Here is a 14309-nt window from a genome sequence, read left to right on the forward strand (position 1 = left end):
CTCTAACTTGAAAACTAATGTGGAAAGCAATAGAGGAAGACTCCTGACACCCTCTTCCTACCTCTTCATGCATGCACACAGATACACATACAACACACACACGAGAGAGACTTACTCTTTAATTCATCTCATCTTTAAAAATATGAATTCAGTCTTCTCAATTAACATATTTTTACATTCCACTGATAAATTTTTAAAGTAATAAGTCGTTTTTAGTTCCAGAAAACTCTCTCAGCTCCTATGATTATATTCCCTAAGAGCTTCAATCCTATTTTCCACATTACCTCCATTTCCATAATAGAGGCTCATTTAATAGTATACTTTCATTTTTTTCCATTCTAACTATGCTACAACATTCCCACCAGTCTTCCTCTGTCTATTCATATAGCTAATGTATTTCAGCACCTCTGTAGATCTCTCTGGTCCTTGGCATATCCAAGTAGAGATAGATGTTCTCAACCCAACTTGAAAAGTATCCTTCCTTCTTTAAGAGAACCCAGCACTGCTAGCTTCTATCACTGCAGTGAATGTGACAGTGGACATTCCCTCCCTTACTTTCTCTCCCAAGTCAGCTGGCTCTTACTGGGTATTCTCACCATAATCCCCCCTCCCTCACCAGCTCACAGAAACTGAAATGTCACACTCATGTTTCCCACTTGGATTTTCAAATTGAAAATCTTCTTCCAGTGATATGGTAAAAAAGACTAGCCTTTTCATGACTAGCCACTAGCCGGTGTCTGTCTTCTAAGGGCTCTTGTTGCACTATGCCAAGAATCAGAGGATCTTTGGAGGGGTTGAAATTCAATATACTATATATGAACGGAAGAGGACTAATGGTAATAATGTTGTAGAGCTCCTATGTTAGGATGCTTGGTCCCCAGTTAGTGGACCTCTCTGGGAAGGATTAAGAAGTGTGGCCTTCTTGGAGGAGGCATGGCCCTGTTTTAATAGATGTGTCACTAGGGGCAGGCTTTGAGGTTTCAAAATCCCAGTAGGCCTAGTCTCTCTCTACCTGCTGCCTGCAGATCAGGGTGTAAGCTCTCAGAACCATGCCTGCCTACCTGCTGCCACGCTTCAGAGGGTGGTCATGGAACTCACCCTCTGAAAGTGTAAGCAAGTTCACATGTGAATAAAAATGAGGCTCCTGTCTTTCAAAAACAAGTAATCTTGGGCTGGGAACACAGTCTTGTTGGTAGAGTCTTGCCTATCATACACAAAACCCAGAGTTTTGATCTCCAGCATCATATAAACTGGACATGGTGGTGCCCTCAGGAGGTAGAGACAGGAATGTCAGAAGTTCAGGTCATCCTCAGCCACCCTGACCTACATAAGATCTGGCCTTGAAAACAAACAAACATAACAATCTAAAGCAGCAGTTCTCAACCTGTGGGTCAAGACCCCTTTGGCAAACCTCTGTCTCCAAAGATTATTTACATTACAATTCGTAACGTAGCAAAATTACAGTTTTGAACTATCAAGGAAAACAGTTTTATGGTTTGGGAGTCATCACAACATGAGGAACTGTATCAAAGGGTCACAGCATTAGAAAGGTTGAGAACCACTGATCTAAAGGAAAAGCATACACATTAGCAATTAAATGTAACAAAGTGCTACTGTTTTTTAATGTACAGATAAAGTACTCTGGAGCCATGCATGACAAAGTGTTAATTTTCTAGTAGTATCATAAACTTTCTCTCCTTGGTCAACAGAGTCACATGAAGAAAGAAATACTGCTTTAGAGTTGTTTTTATCAGAAAGTTTATTGTATTCATCTATAAAGCTACTTGGCAGTATAAATGACAATGAAACTAATGCTGAGGAAGGTTTATCATCTTTGGAAACGAGAAATAGTTTAACACTCAAAGGATTAAATTTTGTTTGCTAATACCAAGTAAACCATACTGCAGTTTGAATTTTTTCTTCTAAAATATATATAGATACATTGCAATTTGGTCATATCAAAACAAAGCTGAGACAAAAATAATGAACAGGACTCGATGGGGCAACTTGCTGTGTGTCATCCCATGCTTCATTAACAACCACTCCACAACAAGCCTCTGGATATGTCCAAGGCATTAGTACTCCAAAATCAAAATAGCCCTTAAGTGTTTCTCTGGAATAATAAGGACATGTTACCCAGAGATGGAAACCATAGCCCCAAATTAATTTTTATGACTTTTGTCTTACTTGAACTGTAGACTTCTAATATCAATGTGAATTATCGATGGTATTATGCGATGCTTTTGCTTGACTTCAACTTATATTTGGTTGCAAAGTTCCCTAAGACTGACCACTGTTATGGTCCACTGAGGTCCAAATAATCGTATTTCCATAAAGTAGTCTGCATTTCTCATGGTCAGCAGTTATTATGCTATTAGATTTGTCTGTGACACTCTATGCTTCTCTGTTATAAGCTTCTAAGGTCAGTTTTTCTGTATTTGATCAACACCCAACAAACAATGCTAAACACATTTCATTCTGTCTGCTACTAGCACTCTACCAGAAGGGACTTGGGTCTAACATTGAATAATTATAAAAATTTCCTTATCATAGAGTTAACCACAAATACTATATTCTCCTAATGAAAGCATTATCATTTGGGCAAGTTCAGATGCAATGCTGTACAAATACAGTAAATGATAATATTAAAGGAGAAAAAGGACAAGTACTCAATCTTCTTTTTTTTAACCAGGAAGGACTACTGTGACTGTTAACCCATCTGTCTGTTTGATGTTTGCTTCCTATGGATCAGCCAGTGCTTCACTCTGGGAAAAAATTAATTGTTTCTGAAGTCTGTTCCAGATAATAAAAGAGCAATTGCCCTAAGTACATTTGAAAAATTACTCACCTGACCAAATTAACCCATCATGATGGGCACAGGTGTAAAATGCAAACTGAGTAGATATTCCACTGCAAAGGCTGAGTAGACAATACTTTATGGCTACCATAGTAGATGGGTGTAGGGTAGATAATTATAAATGGACTCTAGCAGATTATCATGTAGGATTTCATATCTTTAAAACATCAATGACTGCTGCTTTCTCTTGTGATGTTACATTCCCTCACAGTCTTTCCACTCCTCTGAATGCTCGTTATAGCAATGCCTTCTTGTATCACCTTGGCTTTCTCATGAGGTCAGAGCCATGGGTAAAGATGTGTCTGTGATAGTATGCACTGGGCAAGCCTCTGTTCTAATCTTCTGGGAACAGTCCACATTTAAACCCAATGCAGAATGATTATTAGTAACGCCCTCATTTACTACTAAAAGTATCCCAGTTTAGATGGTCAGTTATTGATAACCATGATGGAAATCTTTAGTAAATCACCTGTAGTACCACTGCTCCTCCTTCCTGAGTTTAACCAAGACTTGGGGAACTAACATCAACAGAAGAGCTCCATTGTGGACTCTAGAAAGTTCTATTCCAGTGATCACCTATCACTACTATAATATTTTTGTAACAAACAGTTTAATAGGTTCAATTGTGTATTTTCATTTCTTCCCTCCCAAAGAAAAACAATGCATTTTTATCAAGCAAAAGATGAATGGCAATGACGCAGCAAACAATGGACATATCATATTCTTGCATTAACAATCCAAACACTACAAAACATAGAATATACAACTTAATGAACATACCAACTAAAAGGGGTGGTGGGTGCAATTATCACCCATTATCAATGCAAAAGGCCAGCTTAAGCATAGTTTCTCTAAATCAACAATTAATAAGGAAAGTGCCCTTTTCCCAAATATGCACAAAAATATTTCAGTCACTTCTAGGGAAAAATTAAGGAGAATGTTCCTCTAAGTCTATAATACAGCATGTATTACTAAAGGTTTATCATACCCAAGCATCTTACACTTAAATGTACACTCTTTGCCACTCATCACACACTCACTCAATAAAAATAAAAGGACTGCATCTTTGTATTTATGAATAACTGATAAGTTATGAATCTGAAGTGGTAAATATGCATGATGGAGACAGTGATTAGAATGATATCGTGAATCTAACATGGGTCAAAGGTCAAACAAATACGACATTTATGTATTGATTTCTGCAATACTTACACTATATCTAAAATAATTTTAATTGTACATCTTTCATTCTAAAAACAAGGTTTCATATTTAGATTTTCTCCCATTGCTAGAGTTTATTCGAAGTTTATGCAATTCTATCCCATGACAGACTGCTTCCTCCAATGATCATACAGTCCCTACGATCCCGAGTCCAAATGGAAAAATATGCAAGAAGGACTCAGGAATATATTCTTTGTCTCCTACATGTTTAGTAATTTCCATTTTCATTAAGTAAATGTGTGGTAACCTGAACAATCCTAGCTAGGGGTGTCTCTGTGATGTTAACAAATAGACTTTAATTTTCCAGGGGCTAATTACAGTGTCCCCTCAAGCCTGTGTCTCTGAAAGGTTCTACCAAGTTCACCGCATCAGCCAACATCTTAAAACAAGTCACTGGTTTTGCAGTTCCTAACAGCAATGAGAAATCGTGAAGCTCCCTCCTTCCAAACCATCTGTTTACAACACACCACGTGCGATGGGTGTCAGCCTCAGCTTGGGCTTTCTGGTCCGTGTTCAACAGCTGCTTATAGGATTAGTTCACTTCATGTGCAGCAAAAACTGGAAGATGGGCATGGAAAGACCTGAACAGCGGGCATGGAAAGAGTTCCAGCGCTCACCCAGTAGTCCTCTGAGGTCATTCACTGCTGCTGCTGCTGCTGTTGCTGCTGCTGCTGCTGCTGCTATTGCTGCTGCTGCTGCTGCTGCTGCCGCCACCACCACCATCTTCTCTCTTGGGAGAGGATGAGCTGTCCCTTACTGGCAGCAGGTCATAATGGCAAGGGATGTGACTGTTCTTTGGAAGGTCATATGGATCTTGGGAGAGATGACCATTATTGCTGAATACTCCTTGGACAACACTCACTGTAGGTTCTGTAAGAACCAGCAACCAACAACAAATATGTATCAGCGGGGAAATTTTTTTAAAAGATGATGCTATTTCTTTCCAATATAAAACACAAAAGAAGTGCTTTATAAAAATCTAGGGAAATAGATTGTAAAGACAGTATCTTTTATAATCTCACAGGAAAGAGAACTCTAACGTTGTTCAACCAACTAGCACCCAGAAATAGTATTCAGAGAAAAGGATTAAGAAATCAAGAAGATGTACAGAAAGCATGAATATGAAACGTTGTCTCAAAACACCTTGGGAATAACCTAGTCCAAGCCCCTGACCCTACAGGTGAAAGTGTTCTTAGAGGTTGCCTCAATTTATGGAAATACACAACATATTTACAAGTTTGGCCTTAAACACTGAGCTAAGTTCTCATCTTAATATGCTGGGCTTAAACAACAGATAGGGGATACTATTACTGACTATAAATAAATATATATGTTCACTATAGTTTCTCTATTAACAAGTAGTTTTTATACTGTATATGTGGGCAGAGAGACTAAAATATAGATCTACTATCTAATCAACATTGGCTACAGTATGTTTTATCTTTTCCCAAATGGCATTCACAAAAGGCATTCAAAATAAGTATAGTTTTATATTTAATTACCCCTAACTCATAACAGATTGATATGAGAACACATCTGACATATTAAGTAAGTTTAAAATAAGAATGTTCCAATTCTGCTAAAAGCATTATGTTAATATCATGGATACAGCCGGGAAATGGGGCCACCTGTTTGGTCTACTTGAGCCATTTGTTTTGACTTACCTGCTATATTAACTAATAGGATACATATGCTCCTCCACATGTGTGCTAAAATATTTGCCATAGTTATAAAACAAAAGATTATGGCCATGTGCAAAATAAGGGAGATTATTTTTAATTTGCTAAATGTTGTTTTCCTGAAAAAATTATTTCACATCAATTAATACAATCTTTGTAAAACACATTGCATACAAAACACTGGCTTACTTAGAACTGTTCAGACACAGTTTAGGGCCAAGGTTCTTTATATGTGTAGAGAACTCACCAACTTCATAGACATTCCTGTTGGCTGAAGTGGAGTTATTGATCTCTGCATATGGGGAGTCTCTCCGTGCCGGTGACTTCATCTCTACGTAGCCACACTCGGAGCTTTTAGGCAAGAGTGCAGGTGGGTCTTTAATCGTGGCATATGGGTTTTCAGAGCTGCTTAGGGAGCAGTTACTGGAATTATATTCAGAGTTCTTTCCCAGATCTCAGAAAAGAAATAAAAGGGAAGGAATAAGTACAGTTCACAGGCAACATCATTTCTTGGTGATAATTTCCTTGGGCAGATTATTCTCTTTCTTTATGGGGAGGTTTCTCTAAAGGCATTTGCTGAAAACAATGTGTACTTTCTACTTATTTTAAAGACAATTTGCTATAAAATTGCCCATCTATAAAGTAATTTTAGCTCCCCTCTAAGGGGACTGCCAAGAAAAATGCCATGGGTCTGATTTCATTTTGATGATCACATTCAAATACAATTGATTCTGTCCTGATACTATAAGAAAATTTACTAATTAAAGTCTTTAAATCAATAAACCAGGAGTTGCTAGCCCCAGGAACACAGGGTATTTCTAGTATCATAGAAAAAGGGGCATTTGTGTTGTGGAAACTCTTTGTAACACCTTGGTACTGGATAGCTTATTTCTCAAAGTCACTGTGAAAGGCCGGTGTTAATCACCGATCCCTTTCTATTTCCAGGTGTTTCCCAGTCCATGGTTCTCCTTCCCCTGTTTCATTTCAAGAAAATATGAGTATTCTCTCAGAAAACTGGAACATTTGTCCTCCCTAAAACTGACACACCTATAGTCATTCTCTCTATGTCCATCAAATATGTTGGTGTCTTAGTACAGTGACTTGTCACATTGAAAAGTCTAGGTCATCATGGTAATTCCACATTTACTTGTTTTAAAAATTTATTTTAGTCTCTGAGATACTTCTTCAAGTTTACACCATACCTTTTAAGGACTTTCCCATATAACTTCTGTCAAGTCCGAAAGCACCTGTGATGAAGAAGGAAAAACCAGCTCATGAGGACTGAATGTAAAAGGAAACATGTCCCACATCTCAAATCGCAGCAGATGATTGGTCCAAAGTGAGCCACCATGGCTCTGCTCCAACAGATCTTTAACCACATCAATCATGCCAGGGGATGGACCCAAGGGTGCAGTATGCATGGACACACTCATCTCATCATTCACCTGCTTGTTTGCATGACTTGGGAAAGGCTGATGAACTTATGTAGGAACAAATGGACAAGCAAAGAGGTACAGCAAACCTGAATCAAGTCTGATTAAGACGAAGGATGTTGTCAAGACTAGACCTGACAGTTCACTCTCTTAACAGCTCCTTCAAGGGTCTTATGGTTTTCACGTGGTTTTCTCAGTAACTAGTATTCAGTTTTAGCATAATCTCCACTGTAAGTGTGTTGACTTAACAGTTTATCAGTAAATTCTAGAACTTGACCATTTTTATTAATTTTTATTTGAAACTGTCAACTTTTCCAGGGTTTTTTGGGGAGGGAGCATTTGTAGATGAGTCTACCTAGACTTGTTTTCAAATATCTGAACTTCATGGTTTGTAATAAGTTGCCCTGCTCACACTGGGAAAAAATGAAATGAAATCTGTTGGCAGTGAAAACATGCAAACACTGAAACCGATGAAGCTGTAAGCACCTTCGGTAGAGCATCAGACTGTAATCACCAACCCGTAGCACCCACATTCCTGAGAAGACAAGAAGTCCCCTCTAGTCCATTTTATGCCACCTTGTATAAATGCTACATTGCAGATCTAGTGCTAAACAGGAAATAAAGATTGTATGTAGCCATCAAGAAAAAGAGAAAAATTCAGCATACAGGAGCCAAAGCACTTGGCTCCCATTACTCCCTAGGTGCCTAACTTTAGGGCAAGTGTCAGTTTTGTCTTCTCAAAAACATTCACTCCAGCCTTATGTAGTTATTCTCACTATTAAGTGAAATCTAACACACACACACACACACACACACACGCACAGACACACACATGCACGCACACACATGTGTGAGCACGCCTTGCGGACTTTGAAGACCATAGAAATGAATGGAGCTTCAATTACTGTAACACTTAAGTTGTCCTAACACCATCAGTGTTAGTCCTTCTGTAACCATTGCAGGAAATTTTTGTTTTAATCTTTCAAAGCAATGTTAAGGACTTAGTTCAAAGCAGAGGGTGGTGATGTATGGGGGAGGGAGAGAAAAGAGGGGAAGGAAGAGAGTGGAATGGAGGGAGCATGAGAGTAGGGAAACACTCTTCCATAGCTTCTGCCCTGACTTCTATAATGGATTGTGTCCTAGAAGTGTAAGATGAAATAAACCCTTTCCTCCTCTAAACTGCTTCTGGCTAAAGGTTTTTAATCACAGCAACAGAATGAGTCCGACACAAAGCAGAGAACCCATGTTCGTTACTGGATCACTATTTTCCTTAGGCTAATGAGCAAACTGTACCTTGTGCTGGGTGGTGTATCCAGGAAGCTGGCACCCACAATTCCGGATCAGGTCCTCAAAACTAAAATGATTTCCTAGTAGAATGGTATTTATGTGCCCGCCATTTTAACACTCTTTCAGTGTACAGTGGGATTTCCCTGAAGCCGTACAGTATGAGCTCCACAATTGACTGACTGACTGAAAAGCAGATGTGAGAATTTGACTATTTGCTCTTAAGCCAGACAGGAAATAAAGCTGTAAAGCAGAGTCATTCTTCTCACTAATCTGCAGGGGTGGGGGCAGGGGGAGGAGAATGTAGTTTTATAATATGCTCTTAGTGTTGTGAAATGATGTTCGTATTGCAAATTAGCTAAAATTATAACTATTTTTTAAGTTTTTTAATTTTCAATTTGCAATATGGCAACTATCAAGTAGACATAGTCTACATCAGCAGGGGCCCTTTGGGGTATTCAATAATATTTAAGAATATAATCCATCCTGATTGCACAAAGCTTGAGTACCACTAATCTCATGGCTGTTTCCACACATGAAACAAGGGAGAGATGTTGAATGTGGCATTCAATAGTAAGAGAGAACAAAGAGGATATCACATCATGGCAAAGGCTGACAGGGTTCAAAGACCAGTTCTAACAGGTTCTTAACAACATGCTGCTGGGCCTTATGGAAATCACTGCAGCTTTTCAGGCCTCATTTGTTTAACTGTCACATGGAGCTGAGGACTTCCTATCAGAGTTCTGGTGAGAACTGAGTTAATGTGGATGAAGAGACTAGTGGACAGAGATGCCTGGCTGTCAATTCTGGAGCAAGGTGTGTTCATTGTGTTCATTGAACAAATAAGATGTTAAGGTTAGTTAGTAAGCCCTATAGAGGTGTTACACATTATTTGGATTGGGTGCGTGTTTCTGAAGGATGGCTATGGTGCTCGCACAGCAGAATGAGTGCTTAGACTGTCCAGAATGTGCATGCACTTGTGGGCCTCACCAAGTTCATTGAGGTATCCACCTTGCTTCCAGTCGGCTGGCAATGTCCCGGTGCAGTCCACCAAGGCACTTCTCTTCCCAGGATTCACATTTTTAAGATTCACAAAGAGTTGATTGTTTTTCGACTATGAAAAGAAAAACAAGATTTAAGAGGAGACCAAACCAGGGAAAAGCAATTCCAGGATTGATGGCTAGGCTCTCCCCTCAAGTGAGGGGAGGTGAGAAAGAGGTGAAGGGACCCATTCCTGGCATGCAGAGTGAACACCCCTCAGTCCCCATGACATGACGGGCTTCATTTCACACTGTCACCTTTTATCAATTAGACTTCATTTGGGTTATAAATAAAGAGTTTTAAATTGAAGGAAAGAATTGTGGGTCTAGGTACTATCAAAGATGCTGTGGGTCCCCCATGTCTTGACCATGCTGATAGACATGAGCATGGAACCTGTACCAGATGGGGTGGGGATGATGAACATGGTATCTGGGCAATGCATATCACTATCTAAGTCTCAGATGCCACTGTGAAAAACCAGCAGTGTCAATAGCGACAGCGGATTAAATTAACTTTGATCCCCCTCTTTTGCTCTGTTCCTTCCTTCCCTAATAGAGAGCTGGACAGTGGTGAGCCAGATGATGGAGACTGGGGACAGAGGAAAAGTGAGTTTGGAACTCAGAGAATCCTGGGGAGGACACAGAAATACAGGTGGTCAGAAAAGATAAACTTGGTGATTTCACAATAGGAATTCAAGTTTTTATTAGCATCATCGTGAAACATGGTTTTCAGCTCATGTAAAATTAGCAATGCAGTGAGGACTGTTGATAGGGAGACCTTAATGCAGGCAGCAGCAGTGGGAGAGACTGGAAGCCATTATTACTTAGCCCCTGGTGAGGTCCCTGAAGATGCTTAGACACACCCAGGAGATAGTTTAAGAGGAATGGAGTGTGCAAGATGCACAAAATAGCTAAGCAGCAGTGGTGAGCTGCAGCCGAAGTGGATGTGTGCTGCTTGTCTCTTACCCCTCTCCACTTTCAGATTTTTGAGGGTTTTTTTTTCCTCACCTTGGCAATGGTCATCCTGTCCCTGTTATTGACATGAGGGGATGTGGCACACTGGCTAAGTGTGTGGTAACTGGGATTAGTGAAGTAGTGGCTGTTGGCATTTCCACCATTGCTGTGAGGCAGGGTTTCTGCAAGAAGAGAGGAAACAGTTAAATCAAGATGACAGCACAGATGTTTTCCTCTCCTACCCAGCCTACTCCTCAAAACCCCCAGAAGAGCAGGTACCAGCTACTGCCTCTTTGGAAATTGTGAATGCATCCGTGGAAGACTGCTCTTAGCTTTGGGGCTTGTAAGAACAGAGATAGCATCACTTGAAACTACAGCAGCTATACCCATCTGCTTCTTTAAAAGCACTTGATTTCTTGACATAATAATTCTGCACTGAAAATATACTCTTATGTAAATTGCCTATTTTGCATATTCTCCTAGAATCATAATATTTATAAGCATATAGCCAGGGTCCTTCAGTAATTGCTCAAGACTGAGTAAGATTTCAGTTTCCTTAGTTTAAGATTTTTTTCTTCCTTTGAAGGTTGAATGGATTCAAAAGTGTTTTATAATGGACTGCATGCACCGTAACTTGCCTCCTGTATGACTTGGCTGTCTACAATTTCTGTGAGTGCAGGCACAGTGATGGAGGATACTGGCTGAAGCACACACACCAGAGACTACACTGTCTCTCTTTTTCTTTTCCCCACTCATATATGAGAGAATTTGGGATTGTCTGTTCAGCAGATTCTATCCACAAATGAAATTGCCTAAATATAACACAACCATTCATTGATCCAATTTAAAAATCCTCACAAATGGGATGGAAAGGTGGCTTAGTGGTTAGGAGTGCTTGCTGCTCTTCCAGAGGACCCAGGTTCAATTTCAAGATTCCAAGCACCCATGTTGGGCAGCTCACAACCATCTGTAACTCCAGCTCCCCTGTGGATCTGACTACTTCTTCTGGCTTCCACGGGCACCTGAATACACATAAACAACACACACACACACACACACACACACACACACACACACATACACACACACACACACACACACACACACACAAAACTTTTTCAAAAGGCTCTGGAAAAATGAAAGTGATTATTTTGCTACTGCTGAGTTGTAGAACACAGCTCTAGGCACATGTACCTCTTCCGAATTCGTGGTCACCTTATGGAAAACTGCCAGACACAATGGACACACAGCCAAACATCATATCCCCAAGAAGCAGATGAAGCCTAGATTGGCAAGGAAGGACATGCCTCCCTGCACTGCGGCCCTACCTGCAATGGTGTAATCTGCATTGATGACCCTCATGGCAGGGGTGTAGGTCACTGCTGGCATGCTTGACTCCTTCCTCTTCTGCTTGTGTCTGTAGATAATGAACAGCGCTAGCAGGAAGAGCACAACAAGGACAAGGATGATGATGCCAGCAATGGCGCCGATCTGATAGGAATCAGCGGGCAGGGCGGTGCTGGTCCGACTTAAGCTGTTCAGATTGCCCACGATGATGACACCAGCTAGGAGAGGGTGGAAACAGGCCAAGTGTGGATGACTATGGGCCATGTAAAGATTTGACCTCAATTTAAAACAAAACAAAACATAAACAGTCTCACTGGCCTAATACCTGGGTGTTTTCACTCCATGAAACACTAATTTGGAAACAGAGCAAGGGAAAAAAAAGACATTCTTCATTTTCAGATGTTGTTGGTATCTCTATTCCCGACTCTTGGCCCCCAGGAGACAGGATATGAACCTTGAGATTCTGGAGTGGGGTTTAGAGCTACTCGTATATTTCAGACTAAACACAGATTGGCAATTAAGCTTGGATAATGATTTATCTAATTTTTATTTTGCTTTATATACTATCTAGTACTGATCTTACAAAGGAATAAATCCCCAAATGCCCACCTAACTCAATCTTTCACTTATCCTTAGTATTTTTAAGAGTGGATTGCCTTCTAAACCAGCACAGTTTTGATATAAACCTGGCCCCATGAGCCTCTTACTGCTAGAGATACTGTCCTCTGAAAAACTATTTCTAATAGCAGAAAACACCTGGTAATGACACCTGGACCTTGACTTATTAAACTCAAACTTCCTGGTGGAAGTCATGCTCGTAACCACCAGTGGAACACCCTCAGAAGGCCCTCTGCCCCAGAGAACCAGAAACCCCCAAGTGCCTCCATGAAAAATAGATTTGACAAATAATTACAGATGATTATGACACATACCCCAGTTACAACAACATAGGCACACATTTCTTTAAAAGCTAAGTAAAATCTTGCTTTCCAATTCAGTCACTCCTTCTTGAGTATTTAACCCAAGAGAAATGAAAGCATGTGCTATTCAAGACTGGTGCTCACTGTTCACAGCAGCCTTAGTGATAGCCAAAAACCATCTAGATGTCCACAAGTTGTGGTGTATCTATTCAATGGACTACTAGACTGCAACAAGACAACGGGACTATTGATTTGCTCTAAAACACATTTTTAACCTCCAAATATTTATGATGGCTAAACAAAACCAGGTATTAAAAGAGCATGGTGCGATTCTTTCAACATGGAATTGTGGAAAAAGTGTAAATAGTGGCAGAAAGATCGGTGATGACCTGAAAACTAGGAGCAGCAGAGAAGGGCATGAGAACACAGGCTGGTAGGCATTATCTCAATTGTGGTAGTTACTTCAGGGATATATACAGATTTCAGAAAACTGGAGTTAAATGTGTGCGGTTTTATATTTTGGTTATGCCTAAATAAATCTAAAAAAAAGAAAAGAAGAATCAGAAAGTTCAGGAATTTTAGAGTAAGAAAAGCACGGTATCAAAGTTGAGACATTCTAAGCACCAGCTAGGTGACCCTGGGGACACTGTCTATCTTCTGTAACTTTGAGCCAGTTTTCTTACCAATTAAAGACAGAAAAAAAAATAAAACATCCACCCAGCAATGTAATCAGCTAGGCCGTATGAGTTTCAATGAGGCGTACCCAAGATAACACACGTGAAAGTACTTAATACTGAGTGTACTAGGTGGCGGCACACTGAGTCAGTCCTCGTCATTTACTAGTACTTACCTTGATCACATCGTGCCCCTTTCCACCCTGGGCTGCAGTAACAGGTGCCGGTGATGTGGTCACAGGTGGAGTTGTTCAGACAGTCACAAATCTGGCGACAGCCATAGCCGTATGTTCCCGCGGGGCATTCTGGAGAGGAAATGAAGCCACTGTAATCCCCAAGTATTGAGGGCCCAAACCGAGGCTGTCTTCTCCAGTGCTCTCTGTGTATCAAGTGGTGAGTCCTATCCATTGGTTCCTGCTTAGACAGAACTGTGCCGCCTGAGGTGTGGGAAGCTCGACAGTGGTCCTCGAGCCATGGTAGGGCTCATAATCCTGCTGCTCAGGACTGAGCCAGTCAACATGGCTCAGCTCCTAACACATTAACCTCCTCTGTGCCCGTGTTCCAATGCATGTGTAGAGAGGGTCTGTGAGGGTTTCATGGAAACATGAAAAATAAGTTGATGGGACTCCTACAGTCAGATCCGTGGGTCAGTGGGAACTGGACTGAGCAGTGCAAACTAGTTATCTGGAATCCCTCTTGAAGACATGTTCCCACTTGGATTAGCTTGGATTAGCTGGAGTTAGGAGCAGTTTGGGTTATTCTAGGTAAGACTTTCACTAGACATACAATGACCCAGCATAGTCTCAGAGACTAATGCAGTATGATTCTTAAGATATGCTATAATTTGCCGGGCGTTGGTGGTGCACGCCTTTAATCCCAGCACTCGGGAGCCAGAGACAG

General features: G+C 40.6%; 1 protein-coding gene across 1 annotated transcript in view; it reads right to left on the minus strand.

Moving 5' to 3' along the window:
• Positions 1-1741: 1741 nt before the first annotated feature.
• Positions 1742-14309, minus strand: part of Megf10 (multiple EGF like domains 10) — a 105455-nt gene continuing 92887 nt past the window's right edge. Inside the window, exons 18-24 of the mRNA XM_035440140.1 lie at positions 13586-13714; positions 11797-12033; positions 10523-10650; positions 9465-9588; positions 6960-7004; positions 6005-6211; positions 1742-4948 (exon numbers count right to left, since the gene is read on the minus strand). Of these exons, the coding sequence (XP_035296031.1) occupies positions 4713-4948; positions 6005-6211; positions 6960-7004; positions 9465-9588; positions 10523-10650; positions 11797-12033; positions 13586-13714 (1106 nt within the window). The 3' untranslated portion in view covers positions 1742-4712. The remainder of the gene's footprint in view (positions 4949-6004; positions 6212-6959; positions 7005-9464; positions 9589-10522; positions 10651-11796; positions 12034-13585; positions 13715-14309) is intronic.

The sequence above is a fragment of the Cricetulus griseus genome, chromosome 2 (assembly GCF_003668045.3).
Source record: "Cricetulus griseus strain 17A/GY chromosome 2, alternate assembly CriGri-PICRH-1.0, whole genome shotgun sequence".
Taxonomy (NCBI): Eukaryota; Metazoa; Chordata; class Mammalia; order Rodentia; family Cricetidae; genus Cricetulus; species Cricetulus griseus.